Below are 12697 nucleotides of genomic sequence, written 5' to 3' on the forward strand. Positions count from 1 at the left end.
CTATCTCGAGCCTCAGTTTCCTCATCCACAAAAGGGAGGGTGAGACCACCCAACTTGCTTATCTTATAAGGATGGGATAAGGATGCAATAAAATGTTACAGGTGAAAGTGTGCTGGAGACTGTAAACGGCTGTATCCCGTCATTCCGAGATACTTGTGTTTCTTCACATTTTAGTCTATTTTGTCGTTTGTAAAAATGTATCAAGCAGATGCTAATCATTGATTTAATATTTCATGCTCTGGTTTTAGTGACAGTAAAATGATATGAAATCAGCATAGTTTAGAATCATATTGCAGGTTGCTGTTTTCCAGAGGCAGTGAGTAGCCTGTATGTTTGGGGTAGGTCATGAGAAGGGGAATGTGGCCTAGGAGGAGAATGGTAGAGTCTTCACATCAGCGCAGGAGTTCGGGCTTTATCTTATTGGTAAGAGGAAGTCACATGGGCTTTTGAGGAGGAAGTATTATGATGTAAAAAGATAGGAGGATCTCTGACACAGAGGACAGGGTGCATAGAGGACTCTGGAGCAGGCGAGATTGACAAGCCCCTGGCAGCTAGATGGTAGCTGGATGGAGAAGCAGAGGCTGCCACCTGGGCAGGACCCTAGTAGGAATGAAGAGGGCAGAGAGCCTGGTGCTGTTTGTCTAGAACCATGAAAATTGACCAGCCATCTCCATGAAAGAGGAGCTCATCTTAAAAGTCTCCTAGTAGAGATAATATGGCTTTGATCACCAAAAAAGCATACAGGAGCCTTTGTTCTTTGTAAACGAAAATTTTTAAAGAGCCATCAGTCTAGCCTGGTACAATATATAAGGAACATGTCGACATGCCTTCTAACAGCACGTAATTTAAGGTTATCCTTTCTTGATTTATTTTATTTTATATCCTAATGGGATTCCAACGACCTTCCCACTACCACCAAGTAGAACACATGAAATCTGGGGCAGGTGGAAGGAACTCTTGTCAGGCGTGTCAGCTCTTTTTGTTTGGGACTCATTTGGTTGCTACTAGTTTTGTGTGTTGGGACTTGGAGAGGAAGGGGCTGTGCCTGCCTTTAGGGCTTGGGTCCCAGGTCTCACCTGCAGGAGAGAACCTCCTCCCCCTTCCTAATACACAGAGTGGTGGGAGCCCCCAGGGCCCCTGAGGTGGTCTAACCCCTGTGGCCAGGTGGATGGATTTGGAAAATCAGTTCCCAGCTTTGGCTTGCACTTACTTGAGGTGATTTCAGACTCTGATGTGAAGAGAAAGCGCTGTGGTGCAGGAGCCACGGAGAGAGGAGAAGGATCTGGACGAGGGAGGAGGGTGGAGTGGGAGCTGGGTCACTCTTCGTCTGCTGGGGCTCTGCCAAGGGAGGAGGGTTGTCAGCGCTGGGGGGAGGCCAGGTTTGAAAAGCCTCCCTGGTAGGGTTGCCAGGTAAAATACGGTCGCCCAGTTAAATTTGAATTTCAGATAAACAATGAATAATTTTTTAGTATAAGTATGTCCCAAATATTGCACAGGACATACTTATACTAAAAAAAAAAGTATTCATTGTTTGTCTGAAATTCAAATTTAACTGAACATCTTGTTTCCCCATCACTAAATCTGGCTTTCTGGAGAATTCTGACTCCCCACCATCTCAGCACTACCACCGTCAGACACACACTGTGGACATCACTGCAAGGGGCTAGCTGACTTGTCTAGAGCAGAAGCCACGCAAAGTAGCAAATTGCATGAGGGTCTTCCCCAACTCATTTCCTTCTATTCCAAACCCATTCATTCCTCAATCCTCTTTGCCTTGCTCGTTTCTCAGGATTGGCGACTAGCAAGCCTGTGTCCGCGGAGCCCTCTGAAAATTCAGAGGAAAAGCAGCAACAATTGCCATGCACAAGGCCGGCTGCTGGGATTTCTTTCAGCCTTTGCGGAGGAGACATTGTGCAAACTGAGCACCATAATTTCACTCGTGCCAAATCAAACCTGCAGCCTGCAGGCAGCCAGAGATTGGGTTTCTGAAGTGCTGGGGTTTTAGAAATGCCAGCTGGAGTGGTAAATATTCATAGGCATCTCCCCTGGGTTTCCGCTCAGAGACCAGAATCCTAAACAGTCCCCTCTGTTGGGGTTTCTCCTAGTGAGGTCCTGGGACTACTTGGACCCAAACCATCTGCAGGGCTTGTTTCAAAAGCAGATGCTGAGGCTCTCCCAGGGCTGAGGTTTGCTGTATTGTCGGGTCTCCTGTTACCCCACTTGGTGAAATGTAGGTATCCCTTCTCTTATACACATTCCATGTGTTTGGATAGGTCCCGTGGGGTCAGCAGGGAAAACCAACAAACCCTTAATTAGGCCTTGTTTACCTGCTATTGTGAATGATACCTGTTATTATTTACTAATAAAGTCTTTTACGTAAGGACAGGGTTTATACTTTTCCTGTGCCTGCCTCCATGGGGCATATGAAGGCGCTCAATAATTGATCATTGTGTTTAGTGGAGAAGAGAACTGGTCAGCATTTGGATCCTTGTGCCCAAGGTGTGAGATCACTTTTAAGCTACAGATGCCTTCTAGAAGGCTGTAAGCAGAATTCCATCAGATTTCACTGATGCCTCCCCTCTGTTCATAACAGCAGTGTCTGCACAGGGGTCTTAGCATCTACTAAGACCTGATGCCCAGATTCCTGCTTTTTTGGTGGGTGGTGTGTGTGTGTGTGTGTGTGTGTGTGTGTGTGTGTGTGCACGCACATGTGTGCCAGCGTATATATGTGTGTCTGACATATTAATCTTACTTTTTCACTCTCACATCCAATTTACTGAAATCACCCTTCTCAACAGCCTTGCCCAAGACCCCTCTTCTTGCTAATCCCGTTTTGTATTTAGTCCATGAGAGGCATACTAAGCTTAGCAAAGCCATTTGGACCCCTATTGGGTTACAAGGCATCATTTTACCTGGATTTGCACCGTCTGTTGCTATTGGCCTTTTGGCAGCAGGAGGAGTCAGATTACAGCAGGAGAGGTCAGGCAGATTAGCACTGAGAGGCTGCAGGGACCAGTTGATAATTACCTGGGGGTCATGTCTCAAAATAGACGGGCCCCTCTTTCTGGCCTCAGAGAGAGGAAAGACTGCCATTTCTCTGTCCAGCTGGCCCCTTACATTCTCTCTCCATGATCTTACTCCTGTTTTTTTTGTTTTTTTTTAATTAAAGTATAATTTACATACAGTAGAATTCACCCTTTCAGGTGGACAGTGTTGTGGGTTTGATAGAAGCATAAAGATGTGTAACCACCAACATAATCAAGATACGGGGCAGTTCCATCACCCTGAAAGATTTCTTCCTGCTGCCCCTTTTAGTCAGCCTCTCTCCTTGCCCCCTGGCAACCACCGATCTATTTTCAGTCTCTGCAGTTTTGCGTTTTCCAGAATGCCATATAAATGGAGTCCTGCAGTTCACAGCCTTTTGCGTGTGGCTTCTTTCACTCAGCATAGTTGTATGATGTTGTATGTTATCACTAGATTGTTCCATTTTATATGTACTCATTTCGGATGAGTAGAATTTAAACATTCCTGCATAGATTTTGTGTGTGTGTGTGTGTGTGAAATGAAAATGAAACTTTTCATTTCATTTGGGCAAATACCTAGGAGTGAGGTTGCTGGTCATATGGCAAGTGTATGTTAAACTTTATCAGAAATTGAGAAACTGTTTTCCAAAGCAGCTACCGTTTTTCATTTACTAGCGAAGTGTGAAAGTTCCAATTGCTCCACATCCTTACCAGTATAAGGATGGGCAATTCTTTTCCCTTTCCATTTAAAATTTTATTTTATTTTAGCCATTCTAATAGTGTTTAGTAGTATCTCATTGTTTTTTTAAATTTTGCATTTCCCTAGTGGCTAATGATTTTGAGCTTCTTTCTATGTGCTTACCATGCATGTTTCCCTGAAAATAAGACCTAGCCGGACCATCAGCTCTAATGTGTCTTTTGGAGCAAAAATTAATATAAGACCAGGTCTTATATAATATAAGACTGGGTATAATATAATGTAATATAATATAATATAATATAATACTAGGTATAATATAATATAATAATATGATATGATATGGTATGATATATGATATGATATAATATAATACTGGGTCTTATATTAATTTTTGCTCCAAAAGATGCATTATAGCTGAAGGTCCAGCGAGGTCTTATTTTCGGGGAAACACAGTATTTGTCATTCTTATGATATATCTTCTTTGGTGAGTTGTCTATTCAAATCTTTTGCTATTTATTTTATTTTATTTTATTTATATTTTTATTGGGGAGGGGGAACAGGACTTTATTGGGGAACAGTGTGTACCTTCCAGGACTTTTTTCCAAGTCAAGTTGTTGTCCTTTCAATCTTAGTTGTGGAGGGCGCAGCTCAGCTCCAGGTCCAGTTGCCATTGCTAGTTGCAGGGGGTGCAGCCCACCATCCCTTGCGGGAGTCGAACCGGCAACCTTGTGATTGAGAGGATGTGCTCCAATCAACTGAGCCATCTGTGTTAAATTTTAGTTGCAGGGGGCGCTGCCCACCATCCTTTGCAGGAGTCGAGGCATTGAACTGGCAACCTTGTGGTTGAGAGGATGGGCTCCAACCAACTGAGCCATCCGGGAGGCAGCTCAGCTCAAGGTGCCGTGTTCAATCTTAGTTGCAGGGAGCGGAGCCCACCATCCCCCTTTCGGGAGTCAAGGAGTTGAACCAGCAACCCTGTGGTTGAGAGCCCACTGGCCCATGTGGGAATCGAACCGGCAGCCTTCGGAGTTAGGAGCATGGAGCTCCAATCGCCTGAGCCACTGGGCTGGCCCCAAATCTTTTGCTTTTTAGAAAAGTGGATTGTTTGTTTTCTTATTGTTGACTTTTGAAAGTTTTTATGAATTCTGAGTACAAGTCTTTTTTTATCAGATATGTGATTTATAAACAATTTCTTCCATTTTGCGGCTTGTCTTTTCATTCTCTTAGTGTCTTTTGAAGGCAAATGTTCTTAATTTTGATAAAGTCTAATTTATCAACTTATAATTTATATCTCTTCTTTTACGGATCATGATTTTGCTGTTATATGTAAGAAATTTTTGCCTAACCCAAAATTCCTATGTTTTCTTCTGGAAGTTTAATAGTTTTAGGTTTTGCATTTAGGCCTATGAACCATTCTGAGTAAACTTTTGTATACATTGTGAGGTTTGAGTTAACCATATGGATACCCAATAGTTCTGGCACCATTTGTTGAAAAGATTATCCTTTTTTCATTTATTTGCCTTTATATATTTGTCAAAAATAAAGGTGTGAGATTGACACCTGAACAATATTGAGTTTTCCAATACATGAACATGGTTTAATTTCTCCATTTATTTAAGTATTTTTTATTTCTTTCATCAATGTTTTATAGTTTCAGTGCACAGGTATGTACATATTTTGTTAGTGAACAGGAATGCACATATTTTGTTAAGAGTTATATATAAATACCTCACAGTTTGGGCTATATTTAAGTGGTACTTTAAAAAATTTCACTTGTGATTATTCATTGCTTACATATAGAAATGCAGTTGCTTTTTGTATATTGACTGTGTATCCTGTGATCTTGTATTCTTGTATTTCTAAACTTGCTTATTAATTTTGGTAGCTGTTTTGTGGATTCTTTAGGATTTTTTACGCAGACAATCATGTCACCTGCGAATACAGGCAGTTTTATTTCTTGCTTTCCAATCTGTATGCCTTTTATTTCTTTCTCTTGTCTTATTGCATGCTCTACGACCTCCAGTACAATGTTGAACATGAGTGATGAGAGGGGAAAACCTTGCTTTGTTCATGGTCCTTAGGGGAAAACATTCAGTCTTTCACCATTAAGTATAGTGTTGTACATTTTTCATATATGCCATTGATCAGTCTGAGGAATTTCCCTTCCATTTCTAATTTGTTAAGAGTCCTTTTTTAATCTTGCATAAGTGTTCAATTTTGTTATATACTTTTCTAGTAACCATCGAAATAACCGTACAGTTTTTCTATTTAGTCTGTTAATACAGTGAATTACATTGATTGATTTTCCAAGTTGAACCAGCCTTCCATTCCTGGGATAAACCCCACTTGGCCATATTGCATTATCATGATGCCTCATCCTATTTAAAGAAAGCTCCTCATCTTCTTCTTCCCAGTTTCTCCTATCTCACTCCTGTTTTTATCATCTGACACCTTCTTCTCTCATTTCAATAGGTATCTCCTAACTAGAACATTCTTCAGAATTCTCTGTAGCCTGCGCCTTCGGCCTTCACCTTCTCATCTCATTTTCTCTCCTTACCCCTCTTCTCAGTGGTCCCCGGTGACTTCCAGAGATGTTCTCAGGGTCTTCTTTCATAGTCCCTGCAGTGGTTGATACTACAGTCCATATGGTCATTTTTTTTCCCTGGACCTTCTCTTCCCTGGTCTGAGGGGCTCTTCCTTCTGAGTCAGCTCTGCCTTGCCTGTTCCCCCAGCCTCATTAGGTCTCTGTCCTCTCATACTTTGGTCTTCTGTGGCAGCCTCCTGACCCATCTCCTAGCCCTACACTACTCTCGCCTGATGAATCTTCCTGGAGCTGTGTGCTCATCATGCTGTTTTTTGGTGCAACAATCCTTTGTGTAAGGATTGTGCCAGGACTTCTCAGCCTGACTTTCAGATGCCTCTTCAGTCTGGCTCCAGCCTGCCTTCCAGATCCGTTTTCTCTCTGTGGACTTCCCCTCAGAATCAGAGAGCCTGGGTTATTTATTCAAGGACCCCGAGGTACCTAATAAGCCTGAGCTTCCTGGATCTCTCTCCAGGGAGGCCCTTCCCCATGCCTGGCAGCCTCACCCAACAGGCCCCTCACCCAGGCCCAGCCCTCCCAGGCCTGCCCAGAAGTCTCCTCTCAATGCCCCACACTCCCCACTCTCCTTCTTGCTTGGTGCATGTCAGTTTCTGCTTCCTCTTGCCAGTTCTCTGTCAACCTTGACTACTTATCTCCTCAATTAGATTGTTAGCTTCTGTACAGTAGGGGGTCATTTTTCGAAAAATAGGTTGGGTTTTTCTCTGCCATATGTTTATACATAAAGTGACAATGGTAGGATTCTGGGGTAGATGGGGGTGGGGAGGGGATGGTGGGAGCTGTGAGTCATCAGCAGAGTTGGTGGAGCTGGTACTGAGTTTGCCCCTTCCCTGAAGGCAGGTCCAGGACGTGGCCTTCAGCCAGAAAACCAGAATTTTCATTGTGTCACCGAGGAGAGAACAAGTCTTTGAAATGGGAAAGAGAAAGTCTCTGTTCATGGATCGGGGCAGACGCAGTATAGGCTGTCTCCAAGGAAAGATGGCATCACATCCAGCATGGAGCCCACATGGCCTCCAGACCTAGCCTGGCTGAGGACCCAGTGTGGTCAGGACCAGCTCAGAGCTGGGGTCAGGGTAAGTCTTCAGGTAGAACACAGATGTGAGTCAAGGGAGGACTTCTAGGTCTTAAAGACAAAGAGGCCCCTGGAAAAAGAATGTGGGAGCTGTCTGCTGGATCGCTGCCAGGCCGCTGACATTGCCGAGGAAGGCTTTTGGGATCCAAATGTACAAGGGGACTAGGGACCAATGCACGGCTCTTGAAGACCAGAGGAGCCACAGTGGAAGGCGCAGGGGCCGGCCTAGACCTTCTGTAGCTGGGGTGAAGAATTCGGTTTTGGAGGGAATGATTGAGGCCTAGAAGCCTGCGCATACTTGTGGCTTTTGTCCTGTGTGGCCTGAGGTGAGGACCAGGATCCATTTACCCTGATACCCCAGGAGCTGTACCTGCCAAGAGAAATTTGGGCTAAACAGTACTTTTGTCAGTATCTGAAATGTGTGGTAGAAACTTGCCTTTGTGAGTTGTGTTGTGTTTTGTTTTCCCTTCGCTTTTCAGTAAATATTCCTTTCAAAAGAATTCCAACCGTGTCTCTGCGGCCTGAGGGGCAGTAGTATTTTTCCAGGTGCCCATCCTGGTCAGTGGAGAAGGGCACCAGTGAGGAGCAGGGAGTGATGGTGGATGCTTGCCAGCTGATGTGGTAGGGTTGTCGGGGGGGTCTTGGTGCTGGTGCAGAGAAGGAATGGAAGCCTAGGAAGAGAAGATGAGACCCGCTGTGGACACTGATGGCTACTGGCCAGGGTCCTTCTCTTTCTCTCATTCCCTAGGGGACTTAGCACAGTGCTGGGGATCTCATCATTAGCCAGCTAGTCCGTGTTTCATTGCAGCAGATCCTGGGGAATAATAAGCTAAGGCTTCTCTGCAAGGGCAGCCCTCTGTCCTGTGCTGGACTCTATTACACGTTCATCACATGAAATCCTGTCCCCCCGATGCAGCTTTCCATGCAGTGCTCCTGCCACCCCAGCATTTACTCAGGTGGTCACAGCATCAGCAATACACTGAATCTTTTCATTCTCAGTACTATGGACGCATCCAATGTGATTATTCAGTGACCTGGTGTCCATAGAGTCATACCCTGTCACAGGCCATCCGAGCTTTCATCTTTGAGGACATCAGAGAGTCCGGCCAGTTCTGCTTGGCTGCTCCCAGCTCCTTGGCATTTGTTTGCTAGCAGCTCGGTGTGTGTTTGCTAAGATGGAGGCTGGGGGCTCGAGCTTTGGGACTGGAGGGTCCGGGTGGGGACTGCAGTGACTGATGTCCTCATCTCTCCTCTGCAGCTCGTCTCCAATGTCCTCATTTTCTCCTGCACTAACATCGTGGGTGTCTGTACCCACTACCCAGCCGAGGTCTCCCAGAGACAGGCCTTCCAGGAGACCCGGGAATGCATCCAGGCTCGACTTCACTCACAGCGGGAGAACCAGCAGCAGGTGAGTGACACCCTCCTGCCCCTGCGCAGCTGGCGGGGAGCAGGCCCAAGCCCTGCCTGTCCACCAGCTGTGCTCACTGCCGCTGCCCAGCCCCACCTCCCTGGGGGCATGTTTCCCTCAGAGGGAGTCGGCATTCCTGGCTCCGTAGGATAGCTCTAGGAGAGACTCTAGAAACAGAGTTCTGCCCCTGTCCTTGCCCACTGCCTCCTCCATCCAGTGTCCCCCTGTGGTTTTGCAAACAAGCCAAGCAGCCCAGGCCTGACAGCAAGGAGGGCCCGCTCCGCCTCTCCCCAGGGACTGATGAGTTGGATTCTGAGTATCAGCATTTCCACTTGGGATTGGGGGGGGGGGAGGGAGGAGACCCAAGCTGTCAGCCCATGTGACACCCACACGAGACACTTCCTCTGTGCTGAGTTCTGGGGTTTACTTGGTTCAGAGAAAGGAAGGCATCCCTATCTCACTCTAAACCTCACCCTCATGGGACTCCTGGGTTGGGAGGCAGGCCGCTCAAGTGGGCCACAGACCAAGGGGCTTGTCCCAGTGAGCCCTGGGCAGAGGGACCTGCCTCCATGTGCTGCTCTTGGGTAAGGGTGGAGTGGGGACTGAGGCTGTGTCAGGGTTCCTCTCCTGTCTGCCTGGCATCCTGGAAGGGTCCTGTTTGGGGTTCAAGACCATTGTGGCTTCTTCTGTGCGTAAACTAGATAGAGGGCGGGGACTTCTGAGAGAGTATGGAGGGAGCTGCATGGCTTCCGGCCTGGGGGCCTGGATGGGCCATGCAACCCCAGGGGAGTGAGCAGGTCAGCAGAGTGACGGGGCCCCCCCGGACCATAGCAGTCATGGCTCTAAGAGATCAGGTTGCTCCAAACCAGGTTCTCCCTCTCTTCTCATGTTAGTGTTGCCCCAAACATTAGTGGATTCCTACTCTGTGCCACATGCTTCGGCATGCCCGATGGCAGCTGTAAACGTGAAAGGTCTGCCTTTGAGCATGCGGCCAGGGAAGACAAAGCCCTAGAGAGCAGTAGTCACCTGCACTCTCCTGGCTGACATGAAGCGTGTGCTCTGGCCACCCTGAGTGCACAGCAGGTTGCACAATGTGATGGCGTCTCTGACTCTGTCCGGATGCATCCTAGGGGAGTTACAGTGACATGGGCTGGTGACATCCAGAAGCTGAGCAAGGGCATGCAGCTCTGCAGTCTTTCCAGGCCCTCCCCCATCCACCACCTGTCCTGCCTCCCTGCCAGCCTGCTACTGTGGCACCGTGTCTTTCCAGGTCCCCAGCTCACGCTGTCTAGTCAGAGACCTGGCTTGCCCCATGTACTCTTTTGGCCCTGCCTGGACTCCTGGTCCTGCCTCTTGAATGCAATCCATGCCTCGCAGTGTCCCTGAGTCCCACCTCCCCGCATCCCCGACTGTCTTCTTGACAAGCTTACCTCACCTCTGCACCCCACAAACCCCCTAAGCCCCTTCAGTCCTCAAAATTCCCCCCTCTCATCCCAGGCCCCAGCATCTCACCTGCGAGCAGGACACCTTGCTTCCCTTTCCGTGTTAGGGAGTGTCGCCTCTCACTTCTGCACCTTGTCCTTTCTCCAGTAAAATCAGCATTTCACAACTCATCAGAGTTTATTTGCCCTGAGCCTGGCAAGGCTGGACATTCCAGCAAATCCATAGGGATTTCCCCAGCCACCCTCTGCCCGCTCCTCCTGACCCTCAGCTCCAGAAGTAGTAATAAATGTGTTAGGTTAGTGCAAAGTAATTGCGGTTTAAAAGGTGAATAATTGCAAAAACTGCAATTACTTTTGCATCAACCTAATAGAAAGATCTCTCATGAATCTACACAATTTGTGGCACACTTTCTCCTAGTCATCCAATATTTTTATAGCATTGTCCTTTAGTTTGTGATTCTATCACCAGTAACTATTTACTGAGAGTTTGGTAAGTATGAGATGGGCTTCACTGACGCCGGAGAAGAGTAGGCCAACCCACAGAGACCATCATCCCTCACCAGTTTACGTCTCCGCGTATGGCTATCAGCTGTGCAGCTGAACAGGACACAGCGCCCATCCTCAGGGAGGTGTCTCATTGCTCACACTCAAGGGAGACATGTTAACAGACCATTGAAATACAGAGTGATCAGGGGCTGTAAACAAAGGCCCAGGTGGGGAGGGGATGCTGACCGCCAGAGCCAGGCCCCTCTTCCTGGAAAGCGGTGAATCTGAAGGAGGATTAGGAGCAGTATGCCATTGTGGTCATTCTAGCTGGGGGCTTGCTTATGTGCAAAGGCAAGAAAAAAGTGCCAGAAGCTTGGGGACGCTTCCCGTGGTTCACTCTATCGGGAGCAAAGTGCAGATTTCAGTTCAGGGGGTTCTGGGAGGGGAGCACGGAGCGGTAGGCAGGAGCCAGATTGTGGAAACCTCGAGGCCAGGCTGGGGCATGGACTGATCCTGCTAGCTTTGGGAGGCAAAGAGGGGTTCTTATGTGGGCCAGGGATGTGGCCAGGTGTGTGTCTTAGAAACATCACTCTCTGGCTTGTCATGGAGGACGGATCAAAGGCAGCAAGCTTGGAGACAGAACCCAGTGTGGAGGCCCAGTGGACCCGAAGGAGGCCTTGACCTGGGAGAGGCTGAGGCTGGGATGCCAGGGGTGCTTCAGAGGGAGAAGGATGGCAGCCAGGCCCGGGTCGGTGGGAGCGTGCCAGGGAGCAGGCCTGGCACAGGCAGTGGGTGGGTGGAGTGAGGACGTTGGTTCACCGTGGAAAATGGGAAGAGTGGGCTCAGTGGGTCCAGAAGAATCCACATTTCATGTGGCTGGTGGGACCCAGGGAAGCCTTGGAGGTTTTGAGCAGGGGAGTGACATGAAAAGGCCATGTACTGGGGCGACCGGGGCTGTACAGGCCATGAGGAAGGCTGAGGGGAGGCTATCTGGCCGGATGGTATGGCCCGAATCCCACAGGCAGGTCAGAGCTGCATGTGTTCAGTGCAGGCAGATGCAGAACACACAGGACAAATCCAGGAGCGGTGTCCGAATCAGCAGGACTCTTTCAGTGCTGGACAGGGCCTGCGGCTGTGGGATGAGAAGTGAGTCTCAGAGGAAAGGTTCTGAGAACTTAAGAGTGGTTTACATGGGTAGAGGCTTGACCTTGGTGATCAGGAGAATGGGGTGTCATGTCAAAGGCAAGGAACTTGAAAAGAAAAGCCACTGGGGAATGAAAACCAGGGAAGGTAAGTATGGTTTGGGGCATGGGGTCAAGGTGACCAGGCATCAGGCGGGCAGCTGGAGACCCTGGCGCCCTGCTGACTGCAGAGGTGCTGGCAGAAAGCTCACTCCTAGAGGACAGAGTGAGCAGAAAGAGGACAGAGGTGGCGCTGCACTCTGTGTGGGGCCAGGAGGAGGGAGAGAGGGAGAGGAGCCAAGAAAGAGGCAGGGACGGGAGAAGAGTCTTAGGGCCACACAGGGGGTCCCCCAACATCCGCTGAAGCTGAGTGAAGGACAGGATAACGAGGGGGGCTGGAGGCAGCGGAGATGCAAGGCTCCACATGAGAATTCCGGGAGCAGGCCTGGCATGGGGAGTGGGCTGCGGAGGTCACAGGTGGAGGCCACCCGGTCTGGAGCAGGCAGGCCGGGAGGAGCGCGCAGAGCAGGGGCAAGGTCCAGACCCCACCACTGGCCGACATGACCCGTCCCCTCCACAGTGTGGCTCTGGTCCCGCTCCCTGCTTCTCTCTTATTTCCTCTTCAACAGGTTTTAACGTCTCTGCTTCTCACACTTGCGTGCTTTCCCTTCTCCTGGGCCACTGTCCGCTATGTGGACACGGAGCCCCCATCATCGTCTCCTCCTTCTGCTTTCTGTGAGCTTCTCTGAGCGCCCCGCTTCTCCCAAGCCTAGGCCAGGTGCCCTG

The 12697-nt window shown here is 48.5% G+C and overlaps 1 protein-coding gene across 2 annotated transcripts in view; it reads left to right on the forward strand.

Annotated features, from left to right (window-relative positions):
• The window catches only part of ADCY5 (adenylate cyclase 5), a 152779-nt gene that overhangs the window by 76683 nt on the left and 63399 nt on the right, over positions 1 to 12697 (forward strand). For both annotated transcript variants that reach the window (XM_019738973.2, XM_074330825.1), the window contains exon 2: positions 8653 to 8802. In XM_019738973.2, the coding sequence (XP_019594532.2) occupies positions 8653 to 8802 (150 nt within the window). The remainder of the gene's footprint in view (positions 1 to 8652; positions 8803 to 12697) is intronic.

This window comes from Rhinolophus sinicus, linkage group LG01, assembly GCF_036562045.2.
Source record: "Rhinolophus sinicus isolate RSC01 linkage group LG01, ASM3656204v1, whole genome shotgun sequence".
Lineage (NCBI taxonomy): Eukaryota > Metazoa > Chordata > Mammalia > Chiroptera > Rhinolophidae > Rhinolophus > Rhinolophus sinicus.